The following is an 18,789-nucleotide window of genomic DNA, read 5'->3' as shown; positions in this document are numbered from 1 at the left end:
TGTGGTGGTCAGAATATAACATGGTCAAGAGCTCTGCAGAATAATGTAACTACTTAAGAAAACATGGTCTGGTTCAGAGGGCAAGAAATGCATGGGACTCTGGAGAAGCAGGGAATTGTAGACTTGCCATATGGACTTGAATAGTGTAGATGATGGCTAAACTACAGCTGAAAGGCAGAATTCAGGCAGAATTTCTAAAACTGAGGTAGGAAGGAAAGTCTAAGCAAGTGTGTGCTAGGTAATAACCATGTCAGAGCTAGAGTGAAGCTTTTAAAGCTGGGTATCTGAGCCCCACTTTGTGTTTGCATCAGGCCTCATAAGTAGCCTTCATTTAAGGGAGCTTGCTGTTGAAATAGTCGTCCCTCTCATCCTCTGGCTATTTCAATTACCCAGCTGGGAAAAGGGAGGATCAAATACGCAGATTAAATTATTTCTGATGGGGATCACAAAAGGAGCATGGGGAACTAAATCTGCATTTCCAGAGATCTTGGAAACCTGGAAATCACCTCTCTTCCAGTTATTAACAAATATCTCTAAGGAGAAATCCTGATATTGTCTGAATCCCACTGAAAATTAACTACTTTGAAGTACAAACCAATGCTTTAAGGCAGGATAGACAAAATTATTATGAAGTTGGAGGTATTCAGTGAAAGACAGAATACAGTCAGACCTGAACTGAATCTTCCATCTCCAGCACAGCACTACAACACCAGGAGCACAAGGAGTGTGTAAGGGACAGAGGTACAGAGGTTAAAGATCTTAATGAGTCTTGTACATTATCCAACTTACTTCACAGAGAAGTGTCTGCTAGGAAACTGAATTAATGAGGTAATTAGCAGGGAGCCATACTAGCTTATAATTTAACTTTCACTGGAATTCTTACCTTTTCAGAAACAGTCAAATGCTGTGTTAAGATTCCACCATTATACCTCGGGTGGTGATGAGACCCTCTTCCTGCATGAAAATTTCTCTGTAACCCTTTCTCTCTTCACTGGAACTGTGCTCAATATAGCTGGCTTTAAAATTCTGCAGAATTTTTAAAAAGAGGAGTCATGCTGCCAGCAAGACAAACTACTCTATTGCGAGCTTTGTTTGTCTAGGAGGTGGAGCTGCAATAAAACCATGCCCAAGCAGTTACGTGCAAGTGTACTATAGTTAAAAGATTCTGCTGCTTCATAAATGTGTTCAAAAAGCAAAGCATCCAGTTGGAGCAGGAGTAATAACTGATAACTTAGGAATCCTTACAGTCCCCTGAGCCTGCCAGCTTTGAAACCTCTGTCCTCTGGTTGTGGCCTAACTCCCACTACAAGCACCACCCCAATGATGCACAATGCTTCTGTGATGGCTTCTGTGAAGTCTTAAGACTTGGGGAATTATGTCAGGGATGAAATTTTATTAGACTTGTGATCTAATAATGAATCTCACAGTATTTTTAATATCAGACTGAGGAGAACAGATCACCCCTGCAATCTTCTTTGCCTGCTGGAGGAGCTCATCTCTTGGATTTGCATCATGGTAGCAGAATGCAGGGTAGAAAACAAAGTGTAGGCAAGGCTGTGTCTGTCATTTTCTCAGTTGTTAATTCTCTCTTACCCAGCACCCTCAACAGAATAATATAATGGGTGGCAAACAGGGCTTTAAATATAGTGTGCTGGAGTCTTGGCAATTGATTAAGTGGATAAAATATATAATTGTGGAGATCCTACCACCTCTGAAATGAAACAAAATAGTTCTGACTGAAGGCAGCAATCTATCGTCTTTCAAATTATGACACTGTGAGGCAAAACTTACATCAGGAATCTGCTAAGAAGTATCTAAATGCATTTATGTACATCTCATTTGGCTGAACTTCAGAAGCTCACAAGCAATAGCAAGTATCTTCAGGTTATGGCTGTGCTATCAGATCTGAATGTGAAGGTTGAAACACACCCCACTCTGTGCAGCTAAACAGCTCATTCTCTCTCTTCCTCTTCCAGGTGAAGAAGATTGCAGCAGAGTATTATGATAACCTCCCACATCACCAGTCCTGGATTCGAGTTCTGTGGGACTTCGTTTTTGATGACACCCTTGGTCCTTATTCAAGGGTTAAGAGACTGTGCAAGCTGGCAAAGGAAAGCTAATGGGGGTTCCTCCCCTGCTGCAGTGGTGTGTGTTTGTTCATTCCCATGACTCCTGTTTTCTGCAGAAATAGAAGGATCTTTGTGTGTGCTGAACTAAAGTTGGTGCATGCTGCTTATGCATATGCACACCCAAGAGGATGGGTGTAGAAAAGAAGCAATATTAGACAACTGATGTGTTTTAATAAAGGATGTTTGTATATGTAACCCTCAGAACTTAGATTAGAGTGAAATATGATTAGGTGAACCTTTGGTCTAGGCTTAGAATTAACTTCCTGGGACACACGTGCCTAAGCCTAAGTTTTAGCTTTGTCTGTGGGAGAGAATGTTGTGTGTTATGTGTGAGTATGTGTGTGTGTAGTTCAGGACTGGTTTCTCTTGATGCCAGATTGGAAGTAGATGCTCTGTGTGCACAGGACTGTGGAAGCAGGGAAGACTGGCATGCAGAAGTAAATGATACTCCCTCGAGAACACAAGAGTGCTTTTAGCTCAATATCTTGTCTAATCTAATATCTTCTGATAATTGCTAATAGCTGAAATTTTATATATGCAATGGAATATGTTGATATTTTTATACGTCTGTAATATTATTTTAGTAGCTGCTGTTTGATCTTTATTCCAGGGCTTTGTCCAAAATGTTTCTGAATGAATTTCCATTCTTAGGTTGTAATACTATTTCTAACTGATAGATCTGAACTGTGGCAAGGAAAAGTCCTTTATTTTGTCTACCACCTACTCCCTGATCAGCAGCATGGATGTGTCTGTGGAGGAACTGGGTGGTCCTTTCTCAGTCAGCTTTTCAATAGTATTCATAACTTCATGTATCTCACCCTTTTCCCTACTGTAAGTCCTCTGGGGAAAGGAAAGGTTCTAGTTTTAATTTTTCTTTGCCAAGACTATCAGCATTCCTGGTCACCTTTCTTGGTCTCCTCTGTATTACACTTCTTTCTGTATGGGAGTTAGGAGTACATATCAGTGAAGATATGGAGATGTCTTCATGGTGGTATTTATTCCTTACTGCTTTCAGTTTTTTTCAGGTTTTTTTCTCTGTCATTCAAGGGGCACGACTTGACATTTGGGAAGCACATGATACTCCAGCTATACAAAATTGCCACTGTTGGTCTTAAGGGAATGTACCTGGAACATGGAGATGGGGTCATTTCTCTCTCTCTATCTCTTACTTGGTGCTGTTGACATTAACCTTCATCTCTCATTTCTACCCACTGGCATTTGAAAATCTTCCTGCCTGTCCTCTCCAGTTACAAACTTCTGGCTATCCTCAATAATTCTGTATCATCAAAAACCTTAATCAACATAACCTTTCTCCAAGCAGAACAATATATTGGGAGTCAAGAATTCAGATGCCATCTAGTAAACTCCCCTACTATGGAACGCTGACAAAATATTTCTGTCCTTACAAAGTGGTTAAACGAGAGAAATTATATATATATGTAATTGCCTTGTAACCCTCTAACAGTTTGGGTTTTTTCTTCTGGAAGTCTATGGCTGTAACAAAGAAAAAGATTATTGTGCAGCCTCATTGGTCCCTCAGAGTATGTGATTAGGCCTGGGAAGCCTGATTTCCTCACTAAACACAATTTTGTTCCTTCCTTCAGCAGCACTGGATCCAGTGAGCCAGTCTGTCTGTTCACTAGGCAGCTAAGCTAACCTGCAGCAATTTGAGTTCCTCCTTCATTCTCCATTTTTCTCACCCATGTGATTTTGGCAGTTGGGTAAATAAATACCCAGACTTGCTCAGCACATCAAGATCATTTGTAATGCAGGGGTGAACACCTGTTTATTCACCAATACTGCTTTGTGCTTTTGAATAAAAAGAGCAAGAATGGGGCTTCTTCCAGTACTTCAGCCTTTACTAGTTTCTCAGTGATGAACATATTTAAGACATTATATCTTAATTATTAAAGCTATTTTTCTCCCAAAGGAAGAGGCGCTGGTATGGGCACTTCCTTTGTATTAGGATTATCTTTGTATCAGTGCTTATGTCAGGGAATTTCAGTTTTTTATTAATTTATTTCAGATTTGCTGGCACTTTTATAACATATTCAACTTCCCATGTCTTTAGCAGCTGTTCCTCAGCTCTCTTGTCCAACTTAATAAGTTAATATAAAAACCACAATAAAGATTATGCTATCTTCCTCAATTTGACTGTTGTCCTTCTCCTCTTTGATGAGTGACCTTATGCTGTAGTTTCCGTAGTCAGCTGTGTCAAGATCCAGTCACCCACCTGCTGTGGACTACTAACCTAGCCTGGCACAGAGGCTCTGGTGTAAATGAGCCAACAAACATTGTCAGCTGCTTCTACACCTGCCTCCCATCAGTATTTCCATCATGGTCCCAACTTGCTTAGCCTGGGCAGCCTCACAGCCCTCCTGCTCAGCACTGTCCATCTCAGCAGGACTTGGGAGTGGCTGGAAGCCTGCAGTGCCTGCAGATGTGCACAGTGAGCGGGGTTCCAGTGTGTGGGGTGCTGCTGGAGAAGGCTGTGATCCTGTTCTCTCCATGGGCATTTGTCTTTGCTACTACCAGTGATGTTGGCAGGAGGGTTTTTTTTCATAACTACAGGGCATATGGGTCTGGGTTAAAAAGGGTGTTAGAGCTATGTATAGTTTTATTCCCTTTGCTTAAAAATGGATTTAGATCTCCTTCATTGTTTGGGCACACTAATGCTCTGGCAAATAGCTGTATGATAGGAAGGACTGGAGAGTGATGTCCCCTTAGATTTCTGCTGTGTAAGGTGCCTGTGGCCTCCCCTGCTGCAGTGGCTCCACAAGTCACCCTTCTCTGCAGAGGACACTGGCAATCTGAATTACTGTCTGGGAGGAGAGAATCCTCTGGTAGTGCCACTACTGGAGATAAGCCTCCTTCCCAGCGTTCAGCTCCAGTGACAGGGATGTGCAACTGGCACAGTGCTAATGATAACAGGACTGCTGCCCTGCCCCTGTCAGCCAAGCTTAGCCTTCCACCACACACACTTTGCTCCCACTATTAAGTGGCCCTGTGCAAACTTCAGCTTATTTTGTTGTAATTGTACGAGGCCTGCAAAGGTAATTGAAGAAAGTAAGAAAATCCCATTAACAGCAGCTGGCTGATGTTAACACAGGGGCATGCCATATCCAGGCTGTACAATGTGGTTATTACTGACCTTATGCAGAATGCCACATTCCAAGGGAAAATGTGAACCATGCCAAGCACCAACTTCCAGAACTTTAATTAGGATTACAGGAGAGTTTCACAGAACAGATGTGATCTTGAGCAGCAGCAGTTTTGAAGAGTACTTGCCATTAACAGGTATGCCATTAAATGGGTTTATAATTAGGAAATGCATGAGCTACTGTAAGGGATTTATGCAATAGAGCATTCTAATCTCTGCTGTTACTGATGCTTGTCGGGGTTGTTCATACTGGGATGGCTCCTTCTTGTAGTCCTGGGGTTGTTGCAGTGTGGTGCACATCAGTGTGTGCCTGCTTTAGTTCCCATGTAGAAATCTTTATCCTGCTGTCTAACCTCTCTCTTGCCTTCAGTTGGCATTAAACAGCTAACAAACATCAGTCTCGGTGTGGAGCTCACTGTTGCATTAAACTCAGATTTCTCCCATTTCTCCCATATTTAATCTACAGCATAACCAGACTGTGAAAAAGACTAATTTCCAAAAGGCATTTGGGTTGCCTTGAAGAGTGCTGAAGAACACCCCAAAACAAAACAGATAATATTTTACAGCTGACTGCCAAACAGGACCCATCCTGCCTCCTCTCCTGGGTCCCCTGCAGCAGGCTGGCTGTCCTTCCTGCCTGCACTGCCAGCAAGGGGACAATCACAGGCTCTGCTGGGCTGCTGCATCAGGCTCTGCTCCCAAAACCAATCCTCGAGGCCTGGCTTTTAAAATAAAATCTTTATGGAAGCCTGAAGAAATGAAGGGAGCTTGGAAAACACTTGACAGATTTCAATAGTTGCACTCCAATCCCTTGGCTTTTGCACGAGGTTACCAGAAGATGGTATTAAGACGAGTGCCAGGCAAAGCTTGCACCAGACTAAGTCAAGCAGAAATTCCCAGGACTGCTCTGGTGGGAAGAATGGCTGTAAAGGAAACAATTGCCTGGCCTGGATGATATGGCTGGTTATGCACTGTTAAGTGTTCAGTGTCCTGTACCAGTAAAGCTCAAGACCTGCACACTATTAACAAATTACTCCCCTTAAGTCCCTAGTCAGCAGTGCTGTCCCTGGGATTTCAGTGTGCATCCACCTAATGCCTTTGGTAGCCTTGTTCTGCATAAATACCTCCCTCTTATTGCTGAAAATCTGCAGGAGTGCAGATAATGGGACCTGTGTGTGGCTTTTTTCAGTGACAGCAGGAGATGTGGTGGGACAGTTGTGGTGACCTGAAAAGAGCCTGAAGCCACTGTCCTTCACTTGCTTTGGCAAAAAGTTGCTGAGGTTATGGCAGCCTGGCTGCAGGACGTGGTGCTCAGCCACCATGTGAGAGGGCTGGGCAGGTGAGGCCACGTCTGCCTGTGAGAGAAGGCAGGGCTGCTGCCACTGCACAGCCAGGAGACACTCAGGCTCTCTCCTCTGCAGAGCTGCCAGCCCACAGTGAGTCTGTCACCTTCCTCTTACCACCAAGTGACACACAAGTGCAGGAGCTCAAGGGACAAATGAAACAAAGAAAGGCAGGGCCGTGTGGACAATAAACAGTTTATTACCAATATGAACACAGATACTGTGATGCACTGACGTACCATTTTTTAATATTGTGATAACTCTGAGACAAAGAACTTGTTGGCTGACAACTAAACATGTCTCTTTCTTCTGGTGATGCCTCAATACATTTCTGTTGGCAAAGGATCTTCATTTACATTGCAGACTACTAGTAAAATTACTTTGAAGTCATCTATCAAAAGCAAATGGTTCACGTGTGTTCTTATCTACTACTAAAAAGAAAGGTAATACATTTAAATAAGCAAATACAAAATACAAAAAAGGCTGACAAATCCAATGTGCAGTGTCAGATGAAATCTAAAAAATCCAGAAATTTAAAATTTAATAATCTTTAGATTAAGACTTGTAAAATGAAGCGAATCCAAGGCAGCAGCAAGCTTCAAAGTGTGCTGAGTCTGCTAATAAAAAGGGTGTAAGAACAAAGACAGTGCCGGTGTCCTCTCTCACCATCTTGCATGACCTTGGTACACTTAGAAATGATCCAGTCTTCCTAGCATTCTTAGTACCGTCCCAATGCTTTGCAATCATTATGTTGTACTGATTCTACTCAACTCCTGCCGTATGGCTAGAAAAGCAAACCAGAAAGTTAGTGCATGATGTTCCATCCAGTGTGATGGAAAACGCTAAGTACAGAGGTTGCAGAAAGTACACGCTGGTAAAAGGATGAGTGGAAGGTAAAAGGATGAGTAAGGGTAAGCAGTCAGCTGCTGGCTTGCAAACTGCAGAACTACTGTAAGAAGTTGCACCTGTGGTGTATGTGAATGCCTTATTTTGCACTGGAATGAACTAGGGAGGCTCTGAGGACCAAGCTGCTGGGACAGTAGCGTATGGACAAGAGTCTCTCCAACTGCAAACTGCCTCGAGGTTTTGTGAGCACACAGACCTAGGGCAAGGGAACAGGGAATGGATTTTAGCTGTTTTACAGTCTCCTCTTTTTCCCCTTCCCTGTGAATCTAAGGTGGGGAGTGCAGGGTGTGGGCATGCATCTTTGTATGCCCTAATGTGGCCTTCAAATGAGAATTCTGCTGTGCATTTCAATGATGGCCCTGAAAAACACCTTCAGTTATAAACTGCAGAGCAATTTATTAAAATGTACTGATACATTTGGTACAGCTGCTGTACTTTTCAATGTATTATAAAAATATGTGGCTGTTTGGAAAGCTGTAATCGAGTGAAGGTCTGAAATAACTCTTCATGCATAGGAAACCTACAGAAGATTTTGGGGAAGGATTTTCAGTTAGCTTCCTTTGTCCCCTCCTCATCCCAGACCTGTGTTGCCAGCAAGTTACAAGTGATTTCACGCTTGCTGATTGTGATAAATTGATGTGCCATGGGCTACAGGCAGGCCCTTTCTCACCCTCCCACCTGTGAGAAACACCAGCCAGCAAATTTCTCATAGGCTGCTGGAAAAAATGCTCATCAGCAGCATAATAAAGGATGTAAACGCAGTGTTATGGTCAGAGCTCAGATAAGGTAGATGCTTGTTCTTCAAATGTGTGTATAAATCAGAGCTGTTCAGAGAAGTCTGAAAACACCAGGGAACTCTCTGCAGTTCCTATCATCTTATCTATGGAAAATTAGTCATAAAGATGAGAAAAATAATAATTTTTCTCTTTCTTACCATCAATTATCTCCTCTTTCACTTTGTGTAACTCTCTTACAACTTCCTCCAATATTTCCTGATGAGACAAAACACAAGTCAGCTGCTCAGGATTTCCTTCTAACTGGTGGAAGAAAATGCAAGTTTAACACGGTTGTGCTTGTCCCCCACCTCCACTGCTGGTCAGAGCCTAGCACTACTAACAGCTGTGTCTGCACTCCCAGGCACGGATGCAGAAGATGCTGGCATATTTACTTGCACATTTCTGTGCAGACATAATGATGGAATAGCAGTGAGATTGTGCTCTCTTGCTGCTCACCAGCTAGCCCTTCTCTAGGCACCTAGTTATAGAGGAAATCAGAAGACTGAACAGCCGTTTTGCTTGTACAGCGCATGCATGGGGGAAAATGGGTAGCTTGCCAAATCTCTAAAAGTGCAAATGACATTTTCACTCACCTGTTTCATCCGATCAAAATCTAAGGCATCCATAGCCACATCATTGCTGCTGCTCACTGGCTTCATCCTTGAGAAAGGGAAGAAAATCAGAAAAAAGCCAGTCAGTTCCCTGCAATGTGTGCTAAGCTGCACCCACCTGATGATGTGGATGAAATCCACCCCAGAGCAGGAGCACCTGTGTTCAAGTGCTGGACAGGAGGCTCCCTACTGTTCTGCTCAGGAATATTTGGCAGCCAGAGAGCAGCACTGCTCCGTTATGCACAACTTGACCCTCAAAGATGCTGTGAAAATATATATATGTATATATATTTGTTTCTTTGTTTGTTTGTTTTGTTTTGGTGTTGGGAATCTCAACAATTTCAGATTAGAAGATGCTGAGGGGATAAAGCCTGTTGAACACTGTGTTTTATTACAGCATTTGCAATTTGCAAGCTACATGTCTGGTTTTCTCTCACAGTCCCTTTTCTGTACAGCAGCCTTGTCCTGGCAACCTGGGCTTTCACTGGGTGCTAAAGTAATAGTAGATTACAGCTTAGAAAAATATTATTGGGAAAATAATAACCCACTAATCCTTTCCTTGGAAGACCTGAATGAGTCAAGTGTGGCTTGTTGATAGTGTTAAGTATCACAGTCATTTTTTATTGACTCAGAAGCAAAACCAGTCTGGCCTTACTGGCTGATGTACCTGAGTGTTATCAGTTTCTGCATGGTATTAGCCAGTGGGCTGAGCCATGATGACATCTGATAAAATAAATTAAGGAACCAGTAGCTCTTTACCTTTCTCTTTTAATCAGTAACTCTAAAACATTTAAAAAACTAACCATGCTATGCAAAGGCTTCAAATAACTCTGCCATCATCTTTGAGGGGGCTGGTGGAGATGCTGCTGCTCCTGAGGGTTACTTGGTCTTGCAACCCTTCCTAGGGATATCTTGACATGTGTCCTACCATCTCACAGCTAATGGAGTTAAGAAAGATTCAAATGCCATCAAACTTATCAGGAATGGAAACAGGTCACCACGGAGAGCTTTAGAAACCTGCCCTGCTTGCCCCACAGAAGTTTTTGAAACAAGCACTACTACTGCTGAGCACTACTCCAGGTGCTAAACTAGGAAAGCATTTTTTCCCACTGAACTCCTCCTCCCGGGATGCAGTGCCATTATAAAAGATAGCTACTGAAATGTGATGGCTGCTTTAAATAGCCCATGTTTCATTCCCATTTCCAAGGAGGAAAAATGGTATTTTTTCTATCTATTTGAAGCTCATGTATTTCCTAGAACCAACATGCTTCACTGGTTTTAGGTGAGCTGGAAAAGCTGTATTTTGCTATAGTAACACTGATGCATCCCTCTGAATGTTTGGGCAGAACATGTTACAGCATTTTTAACAAAGCAGAAACTATGTGCAGATAGTTGCCATTGGCAACTTATCTCTCTCCAGACTATCAGCACTGTTGTACACCTAACAGTGTAAAATAAGGGACATCTCTTTGCAGTAAACACTAAAGATTTGTAAGCCTGTGTTCTGCCTCCTTATTCAGCTTATCCATCCATTTCAGTGTCCAGTAACACCGAGTGGTCCTGGACCAGCATGGGAAGCATGCCTCTCTAGCTGTCCAACATCAAACTTAATCTCTGTGATTAAAAACATGGGTGCTGATCCTGAAGCTTGGATATCCTGACTGACAGGACTTCTGGAGTCCTGCTTTAGGTTTCTTGGCTTTTGACACCTGCTAGTTTTTGTACTGCATGTGTCTGAAAGATCTATCTGTGGTGAGGCCTTTTTACAACTTGATTTTATTACCAAGCTTCACTCTCCTTTCTTATGCACTCACTGCAGTTGCATGGGTAGAAGAATAACTTCCCTTACCCAGCTGCAAGCTCTTCAGATAATTTCTGGCTTTGCTTTTTAATTTCTGCAGAGGCTGGGCAATGAAAGTTTTGCCGATTGGCAGGGTCACCATGAACCTGGTGTAGAAAGATGGTCCAAAAGGTGATTTCCACATGGCACAGTACTGCCAGACCCGTGTCTCTGACTCACACACACACACACACAGGGATGGTTTAAGTGCTGGTTCCAGCATGATTAACATCTGTAATGTCCACGTGAGCAGCGGGCTGTTTCCATGGAACAAACCTCTGACATGACACAGCGACACACAAAGCAGATTGCAAGAGAATGAGTAAAAGATGCGGCAGCAGACGAACGCTGGTGCTGAGGGATGGGACGAGCCAAAGGACAAGCCAAGACAGTTAAGAAGCCAGGCAGTTAGCCAGTACCTAGAAGACACGTGGGATTGTGTGGGGCTCTTAGCTTCACAGCTCTTCACCACTGATGGATTTCTACAGCAATGGAATGAAACGAGACATGAGTCGTGCGCGTGCCACAGGGACAGCACGGCCATCCCGCCTGCTGGCCAGCCCCAGGGACACCCCTGCAGCTCACCTAGAAAGTAATGAAGATACAGGCTTTTCAACAGAATTGCTCCTCTCCCATGGCTTCTTCCCAGAGTCTGAAAAACAAACACGAAAAGTTAGTTTATTATTTTTGCCCTAAAAATAAAAACATCCTGAAGTTGATTGTCTTATACAGCTGCTTTCATTCAGTGAGGATGAGTGAGTTAAGAATCAGGAAAATGAGGTTGCTGAATGAGTGCATTTGCCTACATTATTGGGGAAGCATTAGCAAAAACCTGCTTAGCAATCCCTTTAATTAGGGACCACATAGTTAAACAATACTAAGAAAAAATAGAACTGGAATAGTAGGAGGAAAAGCATAAATAATTTCTATTAGGAAGTATAGGCTAATTGCTGCAAGGCTTACTTTATTCAGTACAATATTTATTTATATTTTAAGTTAAGAAGTCTTAGTTTTTTAGTCTGCACAGTTGGCAGAAAATGTGGGTGTATGTAAAAAAGGGCAGTAAGACCCCACTATGCAAATCTCCACAGAGAATTTATTTAATGTTGTGTACATTTCTAACAGCTTTTTGCTGAAAGTGCTTCCTATCATCCCAGTCTCCTCCTAAAATGAATTGTTGCAGAAATTTGACAACTTTATGTACAAGGATTTGCTCCTCTGTGAGGTCCTAAAAAGCCTTTTAAAAACTCCCAGGAAATCTCTAGATCTCATTTACATATACCTTTCTCCTGGCTTCCTTTCCTTCCCTTGCAAAGCACAAAAGTCATGGCTTTGTTCCAAAAGGAAGCTGGAATGGTTAAACAGTCATTCCCTTGGGAGAGGTTTCTCTCAGCGTGCGTGAAAGCCAAGACTGACGCAGGGATGAATGTGAGTGCTTGCAGCTCATCTACTCAGAGACAGTTATTTCAATTAATTGTAGGAAAACCAATTTAATCTAGGAACTCTCAGATCAGCCTTATTGCAACTATTAGATTAAGGAAGAACAGCAGTTTGATATCCATACCCCAACTGTATAGATCAGGATATCTACACCATAAAAAATAAAGTAATACAGCTTTTTTCTCTTCAAAGAATTAGGTGTGCAATGTTGAAGACACAGATCCTCAGCTACATGTCCAACTAAACTGTCTGTCTTGCACTTTTCTTGACTGTGAAGCATATAATTTCTTGCCGAGTACAGTGTTTAAAACAATAGGTATTTCAGAAGTTTTCTGTTACTGATGCTGCACTCAGAAGTAGGACAATGAATCCAGAATTTAGAGTTGATGAAGACTAGATTAAGAAGACAACTACAATGCCAGTAGTTCAAATTAATTAATACCTGATGAATTTTGCTGCTGCTGGGCAGAGCCTCGTGTACTGGTTGAAGGAGAGGTGCTAGCATCATCCTACAAAGAGAAAAACAGAACATTACTGAGATTTGGGGATGAAGTGCAGTCCTCTTCTACTCTGGAGACAGCTGCAGAACACGTGGTACAAAAGCAAATTTTCTCCTTGTCCAACAGACACTGCTGCAAAGGTGTGGGCTCAAGGCCATTTAAAAAACTTTTCTCACACTGGATGGCAAAATAAATACTTTTTATTTTAGTTAATGTGGACAGCTTTTCATGATTACACTCAATCACTCTTATTTTCATATACCAAACCAGGTGAAACCACTCTAAAGTGCTTTCTGCTGTTGCTTCAATACAAATCATCCATTTCCCAAATTTAGAAACTCTCTGAGATGTGGCAACCGAGCCATCTAAAGGAACAGTTGCTCACATCCCAGTCTTTCACTCCAGGACAGCCACCAGTACCAGAGAGAGGAGTTCAGGTGCTAATAGAATGTAACTAAATCAATCAGTACTCCACTTAAGTAGAAGACTAAACACTTCATAAAAGATCTGGACTTTTTAATCTCAGATTTATGTGTGACAGATCATAAACCATTCATCTGTATATTTGGCATGTTAATATTATATAGCAACCCTCAAAACATACTCAAGCAAGGCATCAGCTCTGCATTGTAAAATGGAATTGCACCCAGTTTGAAAGAAGATACCCTGAACATGAAATGTACTCAAGACACAAACAGATGCTCTCTAAAACTCTTTTCTAAACACATTGGTGCTATTGAAAAGTTTGATTAGGGATATAAACTAATGTAGAGTTTTAAGGAGGGAGAATAAGGGACAGAAAGCAGAGGCTGGCAAGTTAGAAGCTAAATGGTGCCTTTCATCTCCAAGAGTATGGTTCAAAACCAGCTTTGGGGCAAGACTAAGAGCAATGGTTGCACAGCGGGTTCAACAAGCAAATTCCACGCTGGAAGCATGCCTTGGGGAACATGCAAAAAATAGCTGCTTTGCTCCCTAAACAGTGAAAAGTGCTTATTCCTTCTCTTCCTACAAACCTTTTTGCTTGGGGCAAGACCTAGATTGTTTTAATGGATTTCCTACTGAACAGCTTTGTCTTTGGAGAGAACATCTCTACGTAGGCAATATGAGGAACTCAGGATGCTTTATGACCTTGCAGCTGAAAGCCTTCACGAGGATACTGGCTAGCAACGTAAATCAGCCTGGAAGAGCATCACACTGGAAAGGACACAATGCAAATCAAGTTCACAGTTCTCCTGGAACAGGAAAGATCTTCCACACTTTACCAGTTCAAAAGGCAAAAAAGTGTTTTCATCTGCATGTTGGACTCAAAATTACTGCATCAAGTTAGTCTACAGATTGAGTCAAATAAAACCGCTTGTATAACTGCTTTTGTGGAAGAGAAATTAATCAAAGTTCCCCAAAGCTGTCCAAATTCTATCTCAGTTTAGTGTAGCTATCATGGTCACATATTTTGATTTCTGTGTGATCTAATGGTTAATTAGATCACCCTTCCACCAGACACGTCCTCTGTGCACTCTGGGGTCTGAAGTGAGCTGATTCTTGCTTTGCATGGAGGTTGGCAATACAAAATTACACTGCAGGGCTGATGGTCCACTTCAGCTTAGCTCAAGCCTCAAATATAAAATAAGAAACACGAACTTTATCTCAAGTTAACTTTCCAGAAGGTTCAATGCACCTTCTTACAGGGAAAGAACCTCCTGTTCCCTACAACACTGGGATTAGACCATGAAATAGAGCTCATTAATCTGGTCAGACAACACCTCTCCTATGAATAAAGCAGCTGTTCTTGTTTATAGGGTACTGCTCCCAGGAAAGGTGGGAGCAGTTACATTTGGCTTTGGATTGAATGTGCCCATCTATTCCTGAATCAACACTGCTTGTTACTGCCTGCCAGACACAATGAATGAGCACAGGACTTTGGCTTACATGGAATCTGCAAGAGCACAACAGGGAGGAGTGTTTCACTTACGTTTTGGCTTTCCTCTTCCTTTTTGTCAGCTGGCTTGTCTGACTGCGACGCTGCTTTTCTCCTTTGCAAAGGACAGGAGATAGGAACAGTCAACCCTCTAGAAACAATCCTCACAGGAAGACTGATTCAGGCTTTGGTGGGAGTTACTATTTATTTAGCTCATCCCAGAGAACATAACAGTGGCTGTATGCATTTGGTTGTGCAGACTGGGGTGGAGGTGATGAATCCAGATCCCAGTGATACAGCTCAGGGAGAGGGGCAATGTTATGGTGTTTAAAAGGGGAATGAAGTCAAGGTGCAGAGCATAAGGAAATGTGATGAAACAGAGGGAGGAAGTGAAGCTGGGTACGAAACTGGCTTCTCTCCAGGGTTCAGGAAGTCCTGGCTGCTGGACAGGAGGAACAACTCACCCCCTATCAGGGCTTTTTGAGGACTGACCCTGCCCACAGCAGGTAGCTCAGGTGGGTATTGCAGTGATGACACTGCTCTCAGCCAGCTCCATTGTCATTTTGTCACCTGTCCTATATCCCACATCCCTGATCCTGCACAGAGAAAGGGCTATAGCAGTAATCACACATGATAGAAAAACTGTCAAAAAAGCCCTTCAAGCCAGGTCCACCATTACTGGGAGAGATCAGGAATCATTTCTGCTCAGCCAAGACCCCTTCTTCCCTCCAGGGTGGGAAAGCTCTGGCTGGAGACCAGGAATCAGGAAAACAGCCTGGTTTTCAAGTGCCTTTGGTGAACAAAAGGAGATTGTTTTTGTCTCAAAACCACTTCAAATGCAGAAGAATTCTTGAGCCCTGTAGTGCCAGGACCAGCAGTGTTGGTGCTGCCTACAGAAACAGAATGAGGACCTGAGACCCACACTCGTTTCTGCTTTCCAAGGAGGGGCAAAACTCTCTGAGAAGTGGCAAAGAACTGAAATCCATACACTGGGGAACTGGACATGACATGTCCAACATATTTCCTGTCCAACAACTGGACAGGAAACATAGACATTGGTTGTTTATTTTTGAAAAATGCATGGCAAAACTTCTTGGGCATTAGCCAGACTGGATGATGAAAACCAATTTATTTATTTTCAAGCCCTATTTAGGTTCTGAACAGTACTCCAGCGGGCCAGGTGTTGAGGCTCTAGAAATCCAATTTCCCATTTTAGACCATAAGGGAAACTGCAGCTCAAGTCTCCAAGTGGACTTTGGCTGTGCTGAACTTTACCCCTATCCACCTGTGAACACTACCCTTAGCAGATGTTTTTTAAAACACCAATATGATAGGTTTTCCATTTAGTCTTGGTTCTGAAGTGAACAAAATTCAACTCAGAAAAAAAATCTCAGGAAGTACTAAGAAAGGCTTCTGAGAAAAGCCTCCCTGGTTACACAACTTGGAGGATTTGATGAAAATTTGAGAAAAACCAAACTAACTGAGCAGTATGTGTCTGTAGGACAGTGCTCTGTGGGAATTATTTCCAGATATTCAACTGCATTAATAATTTTACTAGATCAGTAATATTTTTTCAGTCTTTCTCTAATATTTACTTGATTCTTCTAACAAAAAGAAGTAATTATTATAAATCTAACTGAGGGAAATATTTGCCAGGATGAGAGACCAGTGAGATTTATGTCCTACAACAAACTTAACTAGGCTGGGAGTGACAGTGGTCTGTGGGTTCATTATTCTGTTTGCATTGAGTCCTGAAGCAAAGGGCTGCTCCCACAGGGCCCACTGATTCTAGAGAGTGGTATTTTGCAGCATCTGAGCTCTCAGAAATGTTTTCCTCCATTACTTACCGAGCATTAGACATATTCCTGTTTCTGAGCATGGGTTTTACTGCTCAGAAAAGGGCCCCTGAGATCCCATGCTCGTAACTCTGATTTCTGTGTTGAACATGCTCAATTTAAAACCAAACCAAACCAAACCAACGTTTTTTTATCTCCTGGTAATAGTAGGCAAGTAAGACAGGTAAGAACAACCTGAAACACAGTGCCAGGTTCTTCCTTTCCCTACATCATCACACATAAAAAGGAATTTTCCGCCAAAAGAAATCGTCTCAGTAACAGCATGTGCTCAGACTGCTCCCTTTTGAATGGCACTTGTGTATTTCCAGATACTTCCACGGCTTTGTGAAGAAAAATTTAGGGGACAACTCTGTTGCTATCAGCTCCCTGGAGAAGGATTTGGAGCTCAGTTATTTTTAGAGTAGAGGTAGCACAATGCTCATGGCAGTGCTTTTGTTAAGATACATTGGAAATTTGATCCTAAAAACCTGAAGACACAAGATCCCATTCCCAAAAGCCATACTGGAATATACTTTAGACTAGAACATAAGTGTGCAGAATTTCTATGTCCAAACATATGAGGTGTCCATTCAGCTTGCTTGCTTGAACAGAGCTAGTTACCCCAGTCACCAAACCTTACTTTGCCTGCAGACAGCTTGCAGTTAGGGAAGGTCATTCTTGATACAGAGGACACCAAGAACCAGTAAAAAACTATTAAGAGCCAACAAGCTATTTTGATTCTGAAAAAAAAGAAAATTATCTATTTGCTATTTTATATTGCTGGTAACTTTTTAGAGTGTTGTGTATTTATTTAATACTTTTCAAAGGATTACATGCACAGTCCATGTTCAGAATTTCTTCTGAAATGAACAGGACATGGAGGAAAGTTGAAATCAGATCTTTTGAGTTGAGAACTGTCTTTATACTAAGACAACATTATTTCAAAACTCCATCTCTGTGCACCCTACAACTGTATCTACCTTCATTATTTTATTCATCCTTTCCTTTCACTATTTGTAAGTTTAAAAAATTTAGGTCTAAAAATACAGCATCTTACACTAGGAAAAGGCAGCCGATTTTTCCAGTGCAAAGCCTTTTGCATTAAAAGTGCTGACCAGCATCAATGCAGGACCTGTCAAATTGCAAGGCAACACCTACTGCTAACCACAAAAACGACAGTGCCTTCTTCCACAATCTGCTGCAGATCTCATGGGGCTTGAGGTGTAAGTACAAACCTTTTTGCCAGTAATTTATTCATTTCTTCCATTAGTCCTCCTCCGCCCCCTCCGCTACTTGTTCGATTGGCATCGCTCTTAGAGACCCCACTGGGGCTGGACCCTCCTGAACCATCTTCTGGCTTAAGAGAGAAATCAAGATTGGAATTAATGAAAGGTTTGCTTTACAACCACACCCTAAATGATTAGTTTTCCCAAGTGTTAGGAACAGTGATCACATCACAGCCCAAAACCAGAGATAGGATGTGTTCTGCCTTGGGAAGAAGACCCACAGAAATATTACTAAAACCAAGACAGATCTGGGTGATGCAAATATACAGGCAAATGATTAAAAAACCCACGGTGCTGCTTGTTCATAATTGTGTTTGTGCATGGTTAAGCAACCCTTACCTAAGTGGACAGCTACTGACCAGGCCTCAATAATCTACACTGTTTTTTTGTAAGTATAGTGTAGTTTTTAACCACTTAAAACAAGTGAAAATGCTAACACACAGTACAGTGGTGGACTATGTGGAAGTAATGAAATCCTGGCAATGGGAGAAGTCACAGCCATTTCTTAACTCATACGCTCTGAGGAGCGTAAATTCTACCCAACATTTCCTGCACTGCAAAATCACATTTAAAAGTTCACCCAACGGTCAGCTGAAGCATGTTTCATCACGTTTCACTCTGGGTTTGCAGACCATTACGCCAAGCTGTGCCAGGCATTCCTGCAGCACAGAAGAGCCCATTGGGGAGTGCCAGGGCCACCTCCTTACCCGTTGAACTCTCCTTAGTTTGGCACCAGCCAGAGCTGCTGCGAGCCCTGACACTGACCCATCTTCAGCACTGGCCCCTTGGCCAGCACCAGCTGGCAGCGGGGGTGGCGGCGGCGGCGCGGCTCCCATGGGTGGTGGAGGGACTGGGGGGGGTGGCGGAGGTGGGGGCCCCCCAGATGAAGCAGGGATCACAGCAGCACCACTGGGGTGGCCAGGTGGAAGTGCTGGGCCTGAAATGCAGAGAACAGGAATTAGATGTGAAGCACGATCCTCTCCAGCCCCCAGACAAGGGCACGCTCCCACTCCTGACTCCAGGACAAGCGGTCAATGCAAGGAAGAAC

General features: G+C 42.6%; 2 protein-coding genes across 19 annotated transcripts in view; one reads left to right on the top strand and one right to left on the bottom strand.

Moving 5' to 3' along the window:
• The window catches only part of DEGS2 (delta 4-desaturase, sphingolipid 2), a 31,227-nt gene extending 26,949 nt beyond the window's left edge, over nucleotides 1-4,278 (top strand). Inside the window, exon 3 of the mRNA XM_088166247.1 lies at nucleotides 1,977-4,278. Within this exon, the coding sequence (XP_088022373.1) occupies nucleotides 1,977-2,120 (144 nt within the window). The 3' untranslated portion in view covers nucleotides 2,121-4,278. The remainder of the gene's footprint in view (nucleotides 1-1,976) is intronic.
• Nucleotides 4,279-6,811: 2,533 nt separating this feature from the next.
• Nucleotides 6,812-18,789, bottom strand: part of EVL (Enah/Vasp-like) — a 142,722-nt gene continuing 130,744 nt past the window's right edge. For 5 of the 18 annotated variants that reach the window (XM_088166228.1, XM_088166230.1, XM_088166225.1 and 2 more), the window contains exons 6-14: nucleotides 18,449-18,678; nucleotides 17,691-17,812; nucleotides 14,675-14,735; nucleotides 12,648-12,714; nucleotides 11,351-11,417; nucleotides 11,185-11,247; nucleotides 8,908-8,974; nucleotides 8,473-8,575; nucleotides 6,812-7,416 (exon numbers count right to left, since the gene is read on the bottom strand). In XM_088166228.1, the coding sequence (XP_088022354.1) occupies nucleotides 7,379-7,416; nucleotides 8,473-8,575; nucleotides 8,908-8,974; nucleotides 11,185-11,247; nucleotides 11,351-11,417; nucleotides 12,648-12,714; nucleotides 14,675-14,735; nucleotides 17,691-17,812; nucleotides 18,449-18,678 (818 nt within the window). In that variant the 3' untranslated portion in view covers nucleotides 6,812-7,378. The remainder of the gene's footprint in view (nucleotides 7,417-8,472; nucleotides 8,576-8,907; nucleotides 8,975-11,184; nucleotides 11,248-11,350; nucleotides 11,418-12,647; nucleotides 12,715-14,674; nucleotides 14,736-17,690; nucleotides 17,813-18,448; nucleotides 18,679-18,789) is intronic. The other 13 variants (XM_088166240.1, XM_088166241.1, XM_088166236.1 and 10 more) reach the window with 5 other exon arrangements.

This window comes from Sturnus vulgaris, chromosome 6 (assembly GCF_052056855.1).
Source record: "Sturnus vulgaris isolate bStuVul1 chromosome 6, bStuVul1.hap1, whole genome shotgun sequence".
NCBI lineage: Eukaryota > Metazoa > Chordata > Aves > Passeriformes > Sturnidae > Sturnus > Sturnus vulgaris.
This window is presented reverse-complemented; position numbering and strand designations above follow the sequence as displayed.